Source organism: Hemicordylus capensis, chromosome 2 (assembly GCF_027244095.1).
Source record: "Hemicordylus capensis ecotype Gifberg chromosome 2, rHemCap1.1.pri, whole genome shotgun sequence".
Lineage (NCBI taxonomy): Eukaryota > Metazoa > Chordata > Lepidosauria > Squamata > Cordylidae > Hemicordylus > Hemicordylus capensis.
In genome coordinates, this window is record NC_069658.1 from 121,280,822 (window position 1) to 121,301,675 (window position 20,854).

The window sequence follows — 20,854 nt, forward strand, 5'->3', positions numbered from 1 at the left end:
TTGAGGAATTGTTTCCCCAAAATAGACTTAAGGAGGGCTATCCTATCTATTCCCCCACTAAGTGTTTGTGTCATTGGCCACATAGACCTGACTTAGATTTAGGTTAGGCAAATGTTTGGATTTAATTGCCAGCCATTTCTCCACCTCTAGATGACTTGATACCCGAACTCTGAAGCATCAACCATGCTGATGAAGAAGCCTAAGTTGCCAGTGCTGGGGTCATGAACCACTAGGCCAGCCTACCCTGAGCCTAGCTGTGACGACCGACTTGCAGCCCATGGAATCCTAACCTCAACAGTCACTCTTCTCTTAGAGCATATCATCTGCTTATGATTAGAAAGCACCACAAGAGTCTTGCTCCACATTAATGCAAAGGTTGGCTCGCTGCACTTGTAAGACTCCGATTCCAAGGTAGTGTCTGCCAGCCATAGTCAAAACAGGGTTTCCTCAGCAGCTTCCCTCTATCCAGGCTGCCGCAAGGCATCCCACTTGCAGTGGATTTACAAGAGGCAGGGTAGGTTTAGCACCCTATGAAGTGGCTTCTCGCTTATTTTATGGGAGATTCGCCCTTCAAGAACAGTCGCTGTGGATACTGACGTGAAAATCCTGCCCTGTGAGGTTTACGCTTGGCTGCACTAAGATCGTTCTAAAAATATGTAAAAGACAAATGCCATATTTGGTACCTGAACATTTGCTGAAGGTGACTAAACATGTGAAACAAAATAAAGAGCCAATAGTCCTGTGCCAATCACACAACATTCATCTTCTGTACTAAACTCAAATGGACCTGGCCCTGCTTTACTTGCAGATATTTCCCTGTCCAGCTAAGCTGCAGATTCCCATGTAGGCTAAAACAAAGCGATCTCTCCCTGCCAGCCTCGGCATACCTTTGCACACATTACATTGAGCTCTGTGTAATACAGCCCCAATTGTTTTGTCGGCCTTTAGGCAACCCCAGGTGACTGCACGCTTCAGCAGAGGCGTGGCAGAGGTGAGGGTGCCTTTCCCCTGCCTCTTGAGTGCTGTTCCACAAACGTACACCCCAGAAACTTCCCCCTATTCCAGTAATCATTTTAAGGGAGGGTGGCCAACCAACAAGCAAATTATTAGGTGTTTCCTTGCCATCTTCTATACTTCCCCAAGATCTCAGTTCTCAAGCTGCTTTTAATTGAAAACAACCAAACCCCACTGGGGGCTTCACTACATTCCTAATTTGTGGTTTGCCCCTTAACAATTCAGGACCAGCATACAAAGTGACACCTTGCAATTCTAGAATGCTAAGATTTGATTATGGCAGGAAGTTACAAAAAAGTTCAGGAACTGAAGCCCCCCACTCTGAACATCAGTCATGCCTTCACTAGAGGAAATTGTTCCTTGCCTCCCCCCCCACTTTTTTTTAACACCCCCATATTATAACTCCAGACTGGCTGGACAACCATCTAGCAACCTTCTCATGGTGGTTGCACATGTGTGATGTTTGACAGTAATTGGTCTACCCATTGATTGCAAACTTTTTTTGAAGTGCTATAACTGCTTTGTTTTATGGCAGAAAGTTACAAAATGTGCAGACGTTGAAGTTCCTATTTTGTTTACTAAGCATGCTGACACAGGACACACACCTCTTTTTTTCACCACCCACATTCGAACTCCAGAATGGCTGGGCAGAAAGTTTTCAAACTTCTCATGATGGTAGGTTGCACTTGGTGATGGCATGACATTTGCAGGAGATTTGGCTACTGGTATTTTGGTTAACTGAGGTTTTGTATTTTTTTAAGTCTGTAATTACTGTGTGTTTTTTTAAGTTTGTAATTACTGGCTGACATGATGAGGAAAATTATACAAAGTAGTCCCAGAAAACATTAATAAGACAAATTAGGCATTGCCAAATATGCCCTTTTAATGTCAAAGGGACTACTTTGAGTAATTTTCCTCATATCCGATAATAGAAGTGTCATGACTGCTTTGTTTGCTAATAGCTAACTTGCTCTCTCACTTCAAAGATCAACCCAACCCATCCACCCTGTACCTTGTCTTCCAAATAAGACATTGGCCACAGCTTAACTTAGGCAACAGTGCTTCAGCTTTCAGAATGAATGCTTATAAACTTAAGAATTTCAACAGAAAAATCAGACAGCATAGAAATGTACTCTGATTATACCAACACAATAGAGACTCCCTGTTCAACATAATTGTAGCTCCAACATAATTCAACACAGGCACCATCGGCTCCAACACCTGGCAGATTCAGCCGATGCACAGCCCCGCTATTTATATTGCAAACCTGATGGGCCAGCCCTGCGATGGGCGAGACCTGGGGAGAAGAATCATTTGATCAAGCCCAGTGTCTTCAAACAAATTGGATAATAGCTTGCAAGACAGACTAGTATTGCATATAGCAGAATTATAGGAACTAACACTATGATATTATCTGACTAAAGTTTCATAGTTTACAAATTTCTCATCCAAAGGAGCAAGCCACATCTCGGAGGAGATATAGCTGGCAAGCAGATATAAACAAACAAAAAGTCTGAGAAGGATTTAGGTGGGCTGTGTGTTTGATGTCCATTATTTGCTTCGAAGTTGCTGATTCTGACAGGGATGGCGATACAGTCTGCAGTACTGATATGCATCTGTGCAAAGCATGCAGGAGCTGTGAAACTAATTTCTTCTGCATACCCATTTGCACCCTTCTGATCCTATAAAACAGTCTGCTGCCTCTGGATCCCACATGAGTGTTGGGGTGATCTCATTCTCCTGTCCCCAAGGTCAACCAAAGACACAGGAATGCCACGTGAACCAGAGAGACCAGAGGAACTGTGAAAAGTTTAGTTGCTAATGAAGAAACCCAGACTTTCTTCTTGTTATTTAAGGAAATGTTTCAATGGTTGGCTTGATGGGAAATTTGGTTGGGGCTGCACAAAAGGGCTGTTATTTTTTCCTCCCCTTTTCCGCAAACTATTTGTTAAGCCTAAATTATTGGTTTAAGTAAATATCCTGTGAGGTTGGTATATGCTTATTAAAAACACTCTGCTTAGTGAAACATTTATGAGATCAGCTTGCTGCTAACAACATTCAACCCCCAGTGCATTTTATTACCATGGGGGGAAAATCTATTTCCAACTAGTGGACACAGAACATAGCAAACTAAATACAGTTGCACTTTGTGGCTGAAAGTGGACTTTTAAAATTTGACAGCACTCAATTCATGGTTCTGGTGGGTACAAATGTTGCAACCCGGTTTGGGATCTGGAGTCTGGACCACATTGGGTTGCAGCCTAACTTTTCACACTGTGGTGCTTTGTGGCTAGGAGCTCTTTCTGTGAATGGAAAGCAAGTTGTCCTCCTGAAAGCACATCTCTTTCTGCATTCACACAAGAAGCTCCCAGTGATGGAGCACCACAATGCAAAAAGCTGAGATACAGCCTATAACTTTGGAGCTGATGAATCCTAAACAGCAGGAGGACACACTTAACAGAGCTCTTTGTGAAGGGCTCCATATTTTATTCTGATAGCCGAAATACATTTCCCAGTTTGTTTTAGAAGTGTGTCCCTGAAGAGGCTCTGTTATCTGGGTTAGATTTCCTCAAGACCAGACATTTCTCAGGGAGAAATGGGATGAGAACAAGGAGAAAGATGGAGGTAGTAGCAATTGCCACTCATTTTGGGGTGGGTGGGAGGATGGGGATGGGGCGGGAATAGCCTGCCTGAGTTATTTGGTTTTGGTCCAGTTTCCAAAAAAAAAATCAGGGGTCATTTCTGATGATAACCATATATAGGAGTGATGATCTAACATGTGCCGCTTTCTTGATGTAGATGTGAGTGCAAAAGTAAATGTCAAAGGGGAAAAGGGAAGGGAAGTGTAAGCAGATGTAGTGTTCAAAATGGAGAATAAGATGAAAGAGTGTAGAAACTATTTGTGATATAGAGTGGAAGTGGAAGTGGAAGTGGAAGTGAGCACATTAATTGGCAATGCTCATTTTCTTAAAACTAAAAATTAAAGTGGAAGTCTCCTTAAATCTTGTTTTAAGTTGAAGGTTTCTATGCATGTAAATGCCTATAAGATTCAATGCAAAATGCTGTCATTCTCCAGACTTGCTGTAAAACCAGGAGATTTCTCAACAATTGAATTTTCTCACAGACAGGAATGTGGGATATAGATCCCCACCCGTGGAGCACTACTGGTTGACATACAGAGCAAGGATGTATCATCAGTGCAGCGAGAGAACAACCTAACATAACTTCCCAACAGGTGCATCCGGGAAGTGGCAATTTTTTAGACCCTCCCCTTCCCCAGCGAAAATTGTACCACCCTCAGGGGCATATTTTTCTGGGTGGCACACCATTAGCTTCCAGGGCATTTTTCACACAGGGCCCTAGATTTATAACTGGGTTTAAAAAAAAAATTCACTTTTTGCATCGGGGTGGGGTGGGGGCAACTTTGAACACACAGTAAAGCTTCGCAGTAAACTCACATTAAAGCCTGCAGTGTGAAAAACAGCCTGGAGAAGGGAAGGTCATCAAAATTACTGCTTCCATGCTGCTCTAGTGTAACTAGGTAGGAATTTGTTAGGCTGCTCTTTTTCTGCTCCGGTGCATTCTTGCTCTATATGTCAGCCCACTGATAACAAAAAGGTGGTGGTGGTGGTGATGGTGGTGGTGGTGGTAACAGTGACTTTGAGCCAGGGTTGACCAGTGCTTAGATCCGGAAGCCATTTTCAGTGTACTTTTAGAATATGTAAGAAAGGTTTGTAAATAGCCGCTTGACTGATCTACAACAAACCACCACCCCCAATAGGCGATCAGGAAAGGAAATGCTGGTAAAGTGAAAAAGACGTGTCTGCTGTTTTCCCTCTGCAACACCAATGTGTCACATCAATGACTAAATAGTACACAAGATTGTGTCAGCTAGAAACCTTTCTGGACTTGTAAGCAGTGCTTCCAGCTCAAGAAATGTGGCTTCTGTGCCGACTGGAGCCCTAGCACCTTTTGGGAAGTTTCATAATGGAGCCTTTTAGTAGTAGTAGTAATGAAATTCATGAGTTACCGGTAGTTACATCAATTAAAACCTTTTGATCAACTAAATAAAAATGATGTGATTTATAGGATACCAGATTTAAAATATTATTGGTGGTGGTGGTGGTGGTGATAGTGCTCATAAAAACTGCTGATGGAAGGGCCATCTTAGAAAAAGGTCTTTCCTTCTGTGCATAAGGAGAGGATGCCTTTTCTACCATTCTCCCTCTTGTGGCACCTGCATCAATCATCGAAATACAAAGCATGCTTTTTTCAAAAAGAATGCTTGTTTTTTCCGCACATGCAAACCTGTGCCAATATAATCCATTTATTAACTCATCAGCTAAACCTTACATGGTCAATAGGTTTCAAAGGTTTCTTTAATCCAGTGACAGTCCCTAGAAGCAATACTTCATAATGCAGATTATGTGTGTGAGCTAAGTCATGCTTTCCTTAAAGCTTTCAGTTATTTATTCAGCTCTGTCGAAAGTGTCCGTCCCATGAAAATGGGCATTATGATACGAATAGCATTAATCAAGGAGTAAAGTCGGTTTAAATGCAGGTTGGAAAACATCAGGCTTTCAGTGCTATCCCTTGGATGCCCGTTTGGCTCAACCTGCCATTAGTACGGCTGCCTCTGCGATCAGCAAGCTTTGAATTTGACGCACAGCGAGACTGAGCCACGGAAGCAGGACGGAACCGTTTGTGGCCAGCTTCATCAATCTTTTCAAAGACATAGCCCGGTGGCTCTTTGAAAGAGGCAGGGCATATGTGGATTTCCTTTGGTGTGTAGCTTGTGGCATAGGTGGTCTCCCCAGCAAATGGCAGATGAGCTCTAGCTTGTAAACGGGGTCTGAAGCTCTTTGTGAATGGAAGTGGGTGAGGCACATAATGTGTCTTAAAAGTGGTCAGCGTGTCCATGGGTACAGCTGGCAGCTTGAGCTCTTGGTGAGGAACAATGGCTTCCGGTTTGGAATACTGCCACGCCTTGTAATCATCCTTCATAGTGGAGCGGTGGTCAAAAGGATCTGTGCATTGTACCACACGACCCATGGGCTTACACGATGTTGCCGGCCGCCCGTGAGGGTTTCCATAATGAATCTGTGCCGAAGTCCGAAGGTCCATTTTGTCCTTAGGTGGTGTATATACCTCACGCTTTCTGGTGAAGGGGGCAGGTGTTGGCCAAGCTAGGTAGTTTTCCCGAAATTCAGTAGTACCAGCAAAGGTGTCCAGATCTGGCCGTTTATAAGATGGCTTCAGTGATTTGGCTGGATCACCTTGCAGCCCTTTGTAAGACAGCTTGTGGGTGGTGAGGCCTTCAAACGGAACATCATTGGGCTTATATGGCTCATGTTCATGAACATAGCGTTTCGTCAGAGGGTGTATCACATAATTCAACTTGTAATTGGTCATATCCTCCAGGGGCACCTTGCAGATGTGGGGGGTATAAGAAGGCTTGCAACTTTTGGTAGCAACTGGCCCCTTGTAGAGGTAATCATCTTGAGTAGTGGTCTTGTGGTCAAATGTGTCTTCAGATGGACGGAAAGTGTTGTCTGGCTTAATCATATCCCTTTTGGGCTGATTCCACGCCACATAATCACCTGAAATGGAAAGCAGTTGCAGTTTATGGGTTAAAGTGAATGCTAAAATCTGCAAACTAGCAAAAGGCAGAAGTGTACCCATCCGCACTCACTCCTTCACATCATCTGAGATCCCAGGATAATGAATGAAATTATGGAGCTGAAGCAAATCTCGAACCGAAGGATGAAGGAAGCTGCTTGGTTATTAGAAAGGTCACAGCCACTTATTGCAGCTTGGAGCAGTACTAAGCCAAATGGTGGGGTGGCAAACATTATCGATTTATTATTTATTTAACGCCCTGATTAAACATCTAGGATAATCATTTACTGATTAAACACCTAGGATATTATTTATTTAACACCCTGATTAACACCTAGGATAATAGAATAAATCAAATATTTTCTTTAAATGTATGTACATTTCTGGGCACAACAAGCAGAAGAAAATTGTACAAGAAGGGAATCTGCATCTCCCATGTTCCTGAAAGGGGACAGTAAGGCACAAGGATATTGTAAAGACAAAAGAAAAGCCCATGAGCACCAATGGTAGCATCTTTCTCAGAGAAAGAATAGCTGTAGGGGCCCTTTGAGACTGCAGGGGAGACAAAGAGTTAAATCCACCTCTCTTCATACTGCTGCCATATGCCCCAAACAAGCCAAATTGTGTTTTTAAAATGTAGTCTGGCAATAGGAAAATGTGCATCTTCATTAGCATTAGGGAGGTGAAGACCATACAGTGCATGCTTTTAAAGCTGCAGCCGCAGAAGTTTTCTATTTTAATGGCAGTCTATTAAGTACCATCTTATGTACGGTTTGTGCGCACACACACAAACACACACACTATATACTTATCATTGATACTTAATATTTAATGTGTGATGATCTTTACATCCACCTCAGGGTTGTATTGAGCCCAAGAACAACATCCCCGCCGCCCACGTGTGCAGATTGTAACTGAGATGCTGACATGTCTTCCCAGCCATGATGAAACATTTCTTTCTTCTCCCCCAGCTCTCTAAGTAGCTTGCCAAAAGGACATCAGAAACCCTTTCCACTTGTATAATTGCTGTGAAGTGGAAAAGGCTTTTGGGGAGGAAACAGAGATGCAAACACCACGCCCACGCCCACGCCCCCTCCTCGTCCACATCTGGTCTGCTGATCAAAGAAGTGTTCAGAGCAAGGGCGCTGAAACTCCTTGCAGACCCGCAGGCCTCCTTCTGGCACCAGAGGGCTGTGAAGAATCTCAGCCAATGACCTTTTTGCTCTGGACATTGTAGCTAACAACTGCTCTCAGGGCTTTTTTGCTGTGCAGGGCATGTTGGTGAAAGTAGAAGAGAGCAGGGCCTTTTAGGAATGATGGAGAAGATGAGGGAGGAGGGCTTTAAAATAGGGCTGCCCTCCAATAAAGAGCACATGAAAGCCATAGGAGGGGCTGACAAAGGCACTCCAATGTCAGGTTTACACATGGTGTCAGTTCTGCTTGATAGGTTCACCTGCACACTTTGGAGACTGTTCAAGTCAGACAGAACAAGCACTCTTACTGTCTAAATGTCAACTTCAACAGTGCAAGTCCCAACAGAACTCTACTTTCACACTAGAACTGGGGTCTTCGAGTAGGGATGTGTAATCCCATTTATAGCAAAGATTCATTCAGCAAGGCCAGTGGGGTCCACTGGAATTTAGATGTGTAAAACTGCCTGTAGACTTCCCATGTTATAGCAGGACATAAATATTTTGTCCAACCAAGAACTAGGAATTTCAAGATGAAGGCTTTCTTGTCTGTCTGGCATGCTAGTTCCATGCACCCAACACATGCAGGCCACATGAGAATCATGTGGATGCCTTCACTGCAGGCTGGGAGGCTAAGCAGGGTTAGCACAGATAGCACAACCTTGCGGGACCAGCCCAAAGGACCAAAGAGTCCAGAAGCCTATTTCTAACTGCTGGATGCCTCTAAGAACCTTCTAAGGAGGAGACTGAGAAGTTGAAATGGGTTCAGAGGAGGCCGATAAAGATGGTGAGAGGTCTGAAAACCAAATCCAGACCAAGAGCAGTTAAGAGAGCCAGGGTATGTTTCAGCTGGAAAAGAAAAGTAGTAAGGAGAGGTAAGACAGCCAAGTTACTTCAGATATCTGAAGGGCTACCACACAGAAGATGGAGGAGCAGATTTATTCTCTGTTCCTTCTGAGGGCAAGCCTAGAACCAATGGGCTGAAATTACAAGAGTGAAGCAGAGTCAGCATCTCCTTCTCGGAAGGTTTTTAAATATTTATTCATTCATTCAGTTTCTATACCGCCCTTGCAAAAATGGCTCAGGGCAGAGAACAGAGAAATAGAGAAATAATAAATAAATAAAATGGATCCCTGTCCCCAAAGGGCTCACAAACTAAAAAGAAACATAAGATAGACACCAGCAACAGTCACTGGAGGTACTGTGCTGGGGGTGAATAGGGGTAGTTACTCTCTCCCTGCTAAATAAAGAGAATCACCACGTTAAAAGGTGCCTCTTTGCCAAGTTAGCAGGGGTTGCATGGCTGCATGGCTATCTATCAGAGATGCTACAGCCGTTTCTTACACGGAGCAGCAGTTAGACCAAGAAACCTGTAACATCTCTCCCAACACTAAAATTCTAAATCATCACAAGCGGGACAACATCCCAGCTCTGTTGTTGGCCCCTCAGCAGCTGGTACTCAGAAATACTCTGTCTCTGGACTAGGGATATGCAAAATGAAATATTTTGACTCAAAACAGGCCGTTTTGAGTGTTTCGAGCTTGAAACAAAACAGCCTTTACCTAACGGGCCTGTTTCGAGCTTGGAACAAAACAACACAATTTTGATCAAAACATTTCAACATTTCAAGCGCCCTTTTGGAGATCTGTTTTCCCCTTTCTGATTGGTGTTCTGGCACTGGCCTTCAGTTGGCTTGATCTCCTTGCTTCTTGGTTGCCTTGTTATCATACAAATCGCCATGGGCAACTGTGCCTCCATTGGCTGGAGGGGGGGGGGAACACAAAAGGAAGGAGTTTCAAAATATATTCAAAAGGGATTGGGAGGCAGTAAGAGCCTTTATAGTGTGTTTCTTTTGAACAGCATGCAGCAGGAGAGGAGGAAGGAATCAAGGAAGCTTTGATTTTGTAGTTTTCTCAGCACGGATTATAATATGCTGTGCTATGGCTGCTATAACTCTCTGGTTTTGCTGGATCTCAGAAAAGACAGAACTTGGGTGCCGGCCTTCTTTAGTTGTGATTTGCTTTATTTGTGAGAGTGTTGTGGTGAGAAATGGACAGTGGCAGCACTCGCTCGTTCTCGCTCTGTGTGTATGTGTGTGTAATATTTATTGGTGATTGCTGTGATGACCTCCATGTCTGGCCTTGAGACTAACTCGTGCTTCACTCACTGCTCTGGTCTGTTCTACAATCTGCATTGCAAGGTGTAATCAGTCAAAATGTGGCTGAAGTTGCTCTAGTTGAGCTTTTGGCTGCGCCTGCTACTAAGGGTGCTGCTGTGGCAGCTGTTGCAATGCTAGGAACATAAGGAGTCATAATTGTGAGAGAGAGAGAGAGGAACCTGCCAATGATGTTACTGCAGTGCAGGCACTGTGGCTGGCAGTGGATTCTGGGCCAGTGTTTCTTTTTTTGGCCATTTGCACTGTGTTTGAAATGTGTGCTCTGTGTTGGGAGGGGCAGATTCCCTTTTGCTGTGTGTTTCGGCAATGTTTCTCACAGCAGTGTTGCAAAATGTATTGCGCTCTGTGAGTACAGCTTGTTCTGGACATCATAAGGAACAATGGGAAAACTCAAAACACCCCATTGTTCCCCCCAAGGATAGCTGCTAGGGACACCAAAATGTGGTAGGGCATGGTGGGTGCTACTTACCACCCAAAACACAATAGAAATTGGCAAGCAGGTAACTTTAAACACATTTTTAACCTTTCCACCAAGCCCTCATATGATACCACCCAACCTACATTGTTCCCCCAGGAGATACCCATGGGGGACAATGGTTCCCTATGATTGAAACACTTGAAATGTTTTGAGTTTTGTTTCATCAAAACAACCAGGTCAACCCCTGTTTCAATGAAATATTTCAGCCCTTTGTGTTTTGTTTTGAGCTCAAAACAAAACGTGAAATCTGTTTCACGCACATCCTACTCTAGACTCCAATACAGCTCTCATAGCTAAAAGCTCTTGATAGACCTGTCCTCTAGGAACCTGTCTAACCATTTTTTAAAAATCATCTATGCTGCTGGTCACCACCGCATCTTGAGGTGATGGAATTCCCCTTCTTCCCCTTGTCCATCCTTGCTTAATCCGAGTGATGGCAATGTGGTGAGGTGCCATCGCAAAGTCCTGATCATTTTTGACCTCCTTTTCCTACTGTACTGATTCCCAATCTAGCATTCTTCTGATTCCGTATTAAATGGCTCAAGCAGCAATAGGAGAAGCTGCCATCTGGTGCCGCAGCATCTGCAGCCACCTTGGGATTTCAACCTGCTTCTCAGCCAGGCTGTGTCCTGAACTCTGAGAGGCTTGTAGGGGATCTCAGCTGAGAGCCAAAGTTTAATAGCTACTGCACATAATAAAGGATTAAGATTACTTTGGGAGGAAACCAGGGACATGTGTTGAAAGGGATCATGGGAAAATGGAATGATGAAGTGAGAATGTACTTGGTTATTTATGGTTACTTCTTACATAGAGTTCCTATGCAAGCAGGGAGCAAGGTCATAGGGCCTTAAATTTCTGGTGTGCTTTAGTTGGCCATCAAAACCGTATTGAACTTAAGATCCTTGCAGAGTTTGCCTTTACTTGTGATAACCTAGCCCAGGGAGTTGACTGATATGGCAGTTTTGTACAATATTAGGAAGATGACAAATGTTTCCACATGTCTTTCATTTTAAGCTTTTTTATATAAACTCCACACATTTGGAGCTCTCCTAGGTATCGTGAATATATTTTACTTTGCTGGAGCCAACAATGCTACTATCCCCCATCGAAATATGTTACAATTTTATTGAAATTCTCATTCTCCTCTGGAAGGTATTAATGGCTTCCCATGTATCACCATCTTGAAAAAATTAGGAATATGCGAGGGAACCAAGGATACAAACCACGTGTTAAATAGTTCAGGCAGACCTCAGCGTAACCAAACAAAATTACTCTAAAATTAGATTATCTACCTATAGAAGGCTATGAGTGTATTTGGGAGATAATGAGAAGATTGAAACAAGACATTGAATCACACTGAATGCTGTAAGACATGCTCTGTGATATCTGATAGTATCACTTACAGTCATCCTGTCCTGCTGGGTTCTATGTACTCTCAGGGTTTTTTTTACAGATTAATTTAAAAACCTGCATTTAAAAAAAACAACATGTTACCATTATTCTATCCCTGACATCCGGAATCATGAGTGTGATATTCCATATCCACATTATGAATGAAAGGTTTATCCCACACAGTGCAAGGCAGCAGGTCAAGATGGGCCTGATCCCTGCACTCTGTGGAACTCTATCTTCTCTGATTAATAAGAAACTTCAGCAGGAGGGTTGAATAGCCATGTTCATTACAGCAACCTTAGATGCCATGTTCAAAGCAGCAGTTACTTTACCCGTATCTTTGGGGAAAGACACTGGTTGATGTGATACACTTGAACAGTCTCCAAAGTGTGCAGGTGAACCTATCAAGCAGAACTGACACCATGTGTAAACCTGACATTGGAGTGTCTTTGTCAGCCCCTCCTATGCCTTTCATGTGCTCTTTATTATTACCTCCAGTGACTGTTGCTGGTGTCTATCTGATGTTTCTTTTTAGACTGTGAGCCCTTTGGGGACAGGGGTCCATCTCATCTTTATTCATTTATTATTTCTCTGTGTAAACCACCCTGAGGCATTTTTCGAAGGGCGGTATAGAAAATGAATGAATGAATGAATACACAGCATTATGGAGCCACCCTTTCTTAAAAACATTGGGACTGCTGTGGACTCCTAAAGCAGCCCCGGAGGTGTTAAGAAAAAACCCGAAGAGTACATAGAATCCAGCAGGACAGGATGACTGTAAGTGATACTATCAGATATCACAGAGCATGTCTTACAGCATTCAGTGTTGTGAAGAAAGGTAGCGCAAGAAGGGGAAATGGTTGCAGATGGGGAAAGCACTGCTTGTGCTACTGCCTGTCCTCAACAGTGTGGGGATATCTTAGGAGTCTGCTGCAGCCCCTGAGCATTACATTACAGCTCTGTAACGCTACTCATCATGTTAGTCTGTGTTCATTAAGGGTCAAACCCACTTTAGATCCAATCCGACTCACACCCCTCCTATTTGGAAGGAGTTTACCTTAAGCCACAGCTGCACAGGGCCTGATCTAAACTGGGATCATAGTGGGGCAAAGGGTTAAAGCCCTCTCTCCCCCATATGTAGTCCCATAGAGAGCCTGATCCAGCTGCTATGAAGTTAAGAAAAAAACAAGAGTGTCCGCACTACACACATACTTAACTTATCATGTTTGACCTGAGGACTCCTTATTAGGATTTCACTGTTCAGTTGGATAAGAGCCATTCCAACCATGTCCTTGTGCAGAGAACCCAGCCAGCCACTACGGCCGGTATGAAAATAGTTATGTTCAAGAAAGGAAGTGACAAATGATCAAGAAAGAATGAATGAATGAAAGAAGGACAGTCTAATAGTTAACCAGCAGCCCAAGACCTCTATCTGACATAATTTGTCAGGCTCCCATAGCTGTAAGAGTATTCACTAAGGTCCCACACAAGCTATTGAGCTTGGAGTGGAAATCATGGGAAGAGGAAAGTGAGGTCAGATTTTAAATATTTGGGGTCTTACAATTGTTCCACATACTTGAGGAACACCCCACCCCTAGTCTGAAAATGATGCTACCAGAGGCGTAACTATAGGGGGGGCAGGGGGGCACGTGCCCCGGGCGCCATCTTTTCTGGTCACGTGGGGGGCGCCGCCATGACCAAATTTTTTTATTTTTTTTTTATTTTTTGTTAATACAAATGTTTCCTGCTCAGTGCAGCAGCACTGCAGCAGTCAAGGGAGCGCGTCGGTGCCCCCTTCCCCACGAGCGGTCCCTTCCACGCCGCCTGCGCGCCCGCCCCCCATTGCTTTGCTGGCGCCTGGCGGCCAGTCAGTGGCCTGGCTTGGCGGCGGCGGCGGGCGCTTGTGAGGAAAAACCTAAGTATAATGTAGTATGTTGGGGGGGCGGCGGGGGGGCATGGTGGGGGGGCGCCATTTCAGTGTTTGCCCCAGGCGCCGTTTTCCCTAGTTACGCCTCTGGATGCCACAGGCTTGGGATGATCTGGCCCTCCGTTTGCTTGGCTAAGAGGATCTCCCACACACACACACATTCCCCACACATACACTTTAAATTTAAGCAGGAAGCCATCCCACCTTGTAAGAAGGAGCCATACTTATTATTGCCACTTTTAAAATAAATCAGGGAAGAAGTGCACTGTGGCAGTGGAAAAGGAGACTGCAAATTCAAACAAGTGAAGCAGTTGTTTTCAGACAGTGTACTGTGGGCCTTATGAGCTCAATGGGAAGATGGTCAATGGCTAGATGATCCTGGGAGAAGATTTGCACGCAACAGTGCCCAGCCCCAGACTGGAGATAGAGACACATCCCTACCAGAAGGCACAGTCCACTACACAATGTGGCTGCACCTTTCATCTAACCTTCTAGTGCAGATGAGAATGCCCAGCCCTAAGGGCGCTCCAGGACCACTCTATGCCAACATTTCCTCTGAGGTCTTAGTTGCATGCAATCTCTTATGGTGTGTGACATCCAGAGGAATACAGCTCTCTCGGATTTGAAATGACTGAGCCCTCCCACTTGCAAGGACTTCCCCATTCATGTCAATGGAGAGAACCATTCTGTGAGTGCTAAGGAATGTACATGTGCGGCTGCCTCTTGGTTGAAGTGAATGGGGAAGTCTGGTCATTCATGAACTGAGGAGTGCATTTTAGCAGGACTCAGACTCTGGCTAGGAACATAAAATTGCCTGAATATTAACCAGAAAGACTGCCGGCTTGATATAGTCTTTCACTTTGATGAACTGCAGCCTTTAAAGAATGAATTGACCCAATATGGAACAAGACCTTGGGACCAATTATTAGATGCAGATTTCCATTTGCAGAGTATTGTGAAAAATGTTGCAAATCACAACCAAATGTGCCTGATCTGCATTTTATTAGAGCTCTGGAAACCCCACCAAAGGCTGATCTAAACACAGCACAGATAAAGGTTTATACACATGGTTCAGCCACAGAAAACGAAGGAGAGAGTCCCTTGCTGGTGTCCATCCACACAGCTGAAATACTATGCCTGTATGTTCCATGTACAGTCAACACACATTGAGGGGAAATGGGATCATGCCTGTAGGCTCTGCTCCCTCCCCACAAGACAGGCATAAATGTATGTTTTCAGTAGGGTCCTTGGTCACATGGACAGAGTTATGTTCATCCAATTTGTTATAAAGCCCATGCACTCTTTCATCAATTACACAGAATATGAATGTAGTGAGGGAGGGGCCAGTAGGCATGTTGCCACTTTCTCCTCTGTACATCAGCTGTACATGCACGTGGATACTCTTTAGCCACATCTGCACATAACACAGAATTTGGCCGCATCCCTTCCTCCTCTCCTGTCCACATTTGCACATGACAGGAGGCGAACTACAGTCAGGGAGACTGGCTGCATGGGCTTCCTTTTTGACTGAAGGACAGCTCTGGCAGCCAATCACACCCGGAGCAAGGGAGGAGCTTCCTCCCTCAACTCTGGTCCAGCAGAGTAGGACTGCGGTGCAGTGTTCGGATGTAACATTGGCACCACCAAACTGGAGGTACAAGCGGCGAAACCCACTACAAACTGAAGGTAGAAATGAGAATTTTGGGAGGGAAACCGCGAATACATTTTCAGTCCAAATTGCGGCTGCACGCATTCGGAAGTACAAAAATTTCAACCAGAAGCCCTTCAACTCCAGTTTTGTGTCATGTGCAAATGCGGCCTTTGGGATTCAGCTCAAATCAGTGGTATGGCTGCCTCTAATTTCAATAGGAGGAGCTTTCTTGCTTTGCCTATTCAGTAAGAGTTCAATTTTCTATATTTTGAGAGTTGTACTGAGCAGAATTCATACAAAGTAAGTATGGGGTGTTTTTTTAGTGTTTTTTAAAAATCTACAATAAGGCCTATTTATTTATTTTATTTAACATATTTTTATACCACCCAAAACTTACATCTCTAGGCGGTTTACAACAAATTTAAAACATGAACTAGTGAAAAGCCCTGCACCAAAAACAGAACATTTAAAGGCACATTCCTAGATGGGCCTTCACACTGCATATAGCTCTTCTCTTCCATGCTAACAACATTGGCAGTATGCAGATGCTGCATGCTGTAAGGATGCACACTTGAGATAGATAGAGGGAGATAGAAGATCACTTTATAAGCATGGGGGGCTTATAAATAAAGAATAAAGCTAAAATTGATGGTCTGTGTGAAGTTTGGAACTGATCTAAATGCTAAATAAAATGTAAATAATAAGTGCAAAAGAAACATTGGAACATGTTGCCAACAGACGATGCCAGAGAATTAAATGCTGTTCAGAAGTGACCTAGTCCCATTGAGGTGGGAATATGCAGGCATGCTTGAGCAAAAGCTTCTTCAGACTGAGGAGCTGGGAATTTTAGAAGACCTCAGAACTTGATTAGCCCCTTGAATCACCTGACCTGACCCTTGCTGAGTTGGTGCCTGCAATACTACACTCTGGCCATTGAGACTGGAGTTTAACATAGAGAAACCTCACAGCTTCTTCTCTTGTTAAGAGGATGCACAGAGAGTAAGGTACTTTTATCCCAACTGGAGGGCCCTGCTTCAAGACTCCTGGTGCCTTCCAAATGATACCTGGTATCTTCCAGGCCCTTATCCCCCCTTCAATAGAGGGGGCCTGGAAGTCTCACCGGGGGAAAACTGGAAGTGAAAATGCCATCCCTAACCATACATACATGCTGTATTCCAGTTTACCAAAATGTATTTACTTTGTGGTTTTTATCATAAGAAGAGACTGCAAAGAATGCTTTGGAAATGGCCGACACAGAAGTATACCTGCCTTCTTTGTTCTTATCGAAAGAGGTTACAAAGAAAGGGGTTATCTTATGAAATGGTGTCCTTGACACTTACCTTTGTATGTAGGTATTGTGGTCATCTTCTCATCAGAGAAATAGTTTTGTTCCCGAGGCAGGCAAGGAGCCACTCGGCTAATGGAGTAAGGGTTGTAGTCTTTCCTATATGTGGACAATAGGTCCATATTTTCATCTCTCCTGACATATTGATCTGGAGGTCTCTGTTTTATAGGGAATACTTGATGAGGGACATAATCTCTCCTGCAAACAAAAAAAGCAATATTTTTCAGTAGTGTTCATGTTTAGCAAGGACAGAGTCAAATGGCAACATCCTTTTGAATTGCTGAGTCTAAAATACAACTGGGGAGGGGGGCAGCAAAACAACATCCTGTTCACTTCACTACCCTGGCTTCTTCAAGGAGCGGCAGGATATAAATGTAATAATTAATGATGCATACAATGGTCAGAAGGGCCAGGCCCACTAAGATGGTGTTGGTGATTAGGTGTGCTGGGCATTGGTAATTAGGTTTGGTAGTTAGTGCTGGTGATTAGCTAGAAGGGCTTATTCAAATAAACAAACTGGCTTTAATTCAGTAGTCTCTCCCTTCCTGTGACACCTGCTCTCACAAGAATTATGCTCTCTTTGCATTTGGGAAGGAACCACCTCCCAACTGGCAGCTACTTCTACTGCCTGATCCATCACAGCCCACTTCTGCATGCTGCTCCATTCATCATGGAGCAAGGCTTTCACCTTTCCCCCCACCATAGTTTTGATCTAGAGCAACTCAATGAGGTCTTTTCTTCCAAGGCAAATAACAGTCAGAGTTGTTTAAAAAAAAAAAGATAGCTGCTAATCATACGTCAGTGTGTCACAACATATGATGTTGTTACCAGGCATGGAAGAAATAAAAACAGCACGGTACATCATTGCCTTACAACAGTTACAACATACCAAGGCAAACTTCAGAAACAAGCTTAAGGGACTTTTCAGTGCAGTTTTTCTTCATTTGAGTTAACAAATCACACTCATCTTCAAATCCTAAAGGCTTCAGAAGTTTGCCCATTGAAGGACTGTTTGGAGATTGATTGTTGATTCAAGAAATGTCAATTAGGTGACCAAGCCTTTAGCTCCAATCCCCCATAATTATGAGGACATAATTGCAGCCATAAAAGATGGGACAGCATTCCACAGTGTTCTGGATTTGTCCAACGTTTTCCATAGTATTCCATTGGATGAAAGGGGTTACCATAAGCTTTAGCATGCCAGGGAATCTTTGTTATTCACATGGCAACCCTTGTGAATAAGGGACACAACAAAGACACTAACCATCACTACTAATATTAGTTATTATTTTATTTTTATTTTACACCACCCAAAACGTACGTCTCTGGGCGGTTTACAACAAAATAATAGTAAGTGCACCTTTTAAAATTCCCTCTAAAATGCTTCTAAAATGGCAACCCTGTATCCAATCCTTCTGTAATTTGGCAGGCCTAATGCATTTCCCTCCTTTCCCATATTCTTACCTGGCAGTTGAAATGCCTTCCATGGGCACATCCTGCTTCTTATACTCTGCTGTGGGTTTACATGATTCCCTGGGTTGAGTGTTGGGGTAAAGGGGGTATTTTTCTGTGTACTCAGAAAGGAGGCATGGCTTCTCATTCATCTCATAGGGCCTGGTGATGAGATGAGGACAACGATGGCGTCTGTAGAAGGAAGGATGAAAATTAGCTAATATACAAATAATACCCATATTCATTTAGCTTAGCTCCAAAACCTGCTTCCAAAGGCAGAGCTCAGAACTCAGATGCGAAACATAATAATAAAGCAAAGTTCCTTTGCGCATGTGCATGGTATCTTTCCTATACTATTGATTCACAGCCAATCCTAAAACGTTTTGGATGAGGGGTAAGGTTTCAAGATCACACAGTATGCCTTCCTATTAGATTTAAAACTAGTACATAAGAACATAAAAAGAGGCTTGCTGGATCAGGTTCAAGGCCTATCTAGTCCAGAATCTTGTTTCCCACAGTGACCCAGCTGGGAAGCCCACGAGCAGGAGATGAAGGCATACATCCTTTCTTGCTGTTGCTCCTCTGAAACTGCTGTCCAGAGGTAGGTATCCTACCTCTGAACCTGGGGCAGGGGCGTAACTATAATAGGGCAAGGGGAGACAGTTGTCTGGGGGCCCACTGCCTTGTGGGGAGTGGCAGAGGCAAGTCACATGACTGACTCCCCCAGCCACACACCCTCCGGGGCTTCCTTCAGTTGTATTTGTCCTCCAAAATTGATGTGAGTGTTAAGACCTGGAGCTACCAGAACAGCATGTCTTTCTCTAGTACCATTAAATGACTTGCACCATCCACAATTTACAAAACCTTTTAAAAAATAATTTAGGATGATGTTCTATTGTGGCACACAGGTGATATATAAATTTTATTATGTGTTTTGTTACCACTATTCAGCCTCATTTAAGATTTCTTTACTTCATGAGCTGAGCTTCAATGAAGGGTGGGGGGCATTTTAAAATCTTATCTCTGGGCCCACTCCAACCTTGCTATGCCCCTGACCTGGGGGGTGGCCTATAGCCATCATGATTAGTAAACCTATCCTCCATGAATTTGTTGAAGCCCTTTTAAAGCCATCCGAGCTGGTGGCCATCACCATATCCCATGGCAGAGAATTCCATAGGTTAATTATGCATGGTGTGAGAAAGTACTTCCTTTGTCTGTTCTAAATTCCTTGGCAGCCAGTTTAATGGGATGACCCTAGTTCTTAGTGCTGTGAGAGCAGGGAGAAGAATTTCTCTCCATCCACTTCCTCCACACCGTGCATAATTTTATAAACCTCTATCATGTCTCCCCTTAGTCATCTTTCAGTTTTGAAATTAATGTAAAGCTACCTATGATGTAAGGAGTCATTCCTGCTGTTTTAAATGTGGCAGCTTTAGGCAGGCTGTACATGAAGTAAATCCCCTCAAATCTCAATATCTGTAGCTGAGCCCAGAAATAAATCTGGTGTTCCTGTATTAAAAGGCAGTGGCCCATGCTGCTGACCTTCCTCCCAATGCCGAAATTCAAGTCCTCCTTCACTTTATTATTCTGGAATGTCTCCAGATGACATCAGTGGAAATAATCTGGAACATTCCTGGGTGAGAGAAGACTCTGGTCCAAGCCCCAGTGGCTCATCTTGATTCACAGTAAAATGTGTGTTCATCACAAGTCCTACATCCTGATCACTGGATGCTCCATCCTGACAAGAGTTTGGATTATGAAGCTGTTGGGCAATAGGCCCTAAACTTCTACTCAGGAGAGTGATCAACAGAAAACATCATGCGCAAAGGGGGCATGACCCGGGCTGCCGAGAGTCTGAGTGAGCTCTCAGCTTGTTATTTCAGGCAGCGCCGGCTGCCCAATGGATGTTTTTCCCTTTCTCTCCCTCTCTGGAGGGAGAGAAAGGGGGAAACATCCTATCAGGCAGCTGGCACTGCCTGAAATAACCAACAGAGAGTTCACCCAGGCTCTTGGCAGCCTGGGCATGGAAGGGGCGAGTTCAGTCTGGGCTCCTCTGGAGCCCAAGCCATGGGGCTTCAGCGGTCCTTTTCATTGGCGGTCCGGGTTCTTTGGACCCGTTGGCACAATGATGGCTATGCCCCTGCTCACACAAACGTACATGAGCTAACATGGTCTAGTGGTTGGATTAGGACCCAGAAGACCCGAGTTTAAATTCCTGTTCAGCCATGAATCACACCAGGAGTCTTGGTCAGTCTAACTTACCTCACAGGGTTGTTGTGATGATAAATATAAACCATATACACTGCTAGGACAGTGTTCCCCGTAGCAGGGATTCCCAAATGTTGTTGACTACAACTCCCATAATTACCAGCCAAAGGCCTTTGCAGCTGGGGATGCTGGGAGTTGTAGTCAACAACATCTGGTAATCCCTGTTACAAGGAACACTGCTCTCGGCTCCTCGGGTTAGAAACAGGATATCAATGTAAGTAAATAAATAAATAAAATCCATGTCTTCTGCTCCTGCACTGTTGGTGACAGTACTGATGACACACAGATAGCAGTCAAGCTTTTCTGAGCATAGGAAAAAGTTTTGTCTGCTTGATATAGGGG

The 20,854-nt window shown here is 44.0% G+C and overlaps 1 protein-coding gene across 1 annotated transcript in view; it reads right to left on the reverse strand.

Moving 5' to 3' along the window:
* Positions 1-5,327: 5,327 nt before the first annotated feature.
* SAXO1 (stabilizer of axonemal microtubules 1) overlaps positions 5,328-20,854 on the reverse strand; it is a 49,090-nt gene continuing 33,563 nt past the window's right edge. Inside the window, exons 2-4 of the mRNA XM_053299715.1 lie at positions 18,257-18,436; positions 16,788-16,990; positions 5,328-6,614 (exon numbers count right to left, since the gene is read on the reverse strand). Of these exons, the coding sequence (XP_053155690.1) occupies positions 5,587-6,614; positions 16,788-16,990; positions 18,257-18,436 (1,411 nt within the window). The 3' untranslated portion in view covers positions 5,328-5,586. The remainder of the gene's footprint in view (positions 6,615-16,787; positions 16,991-18,256; positions 18,437-20,854) is intronic.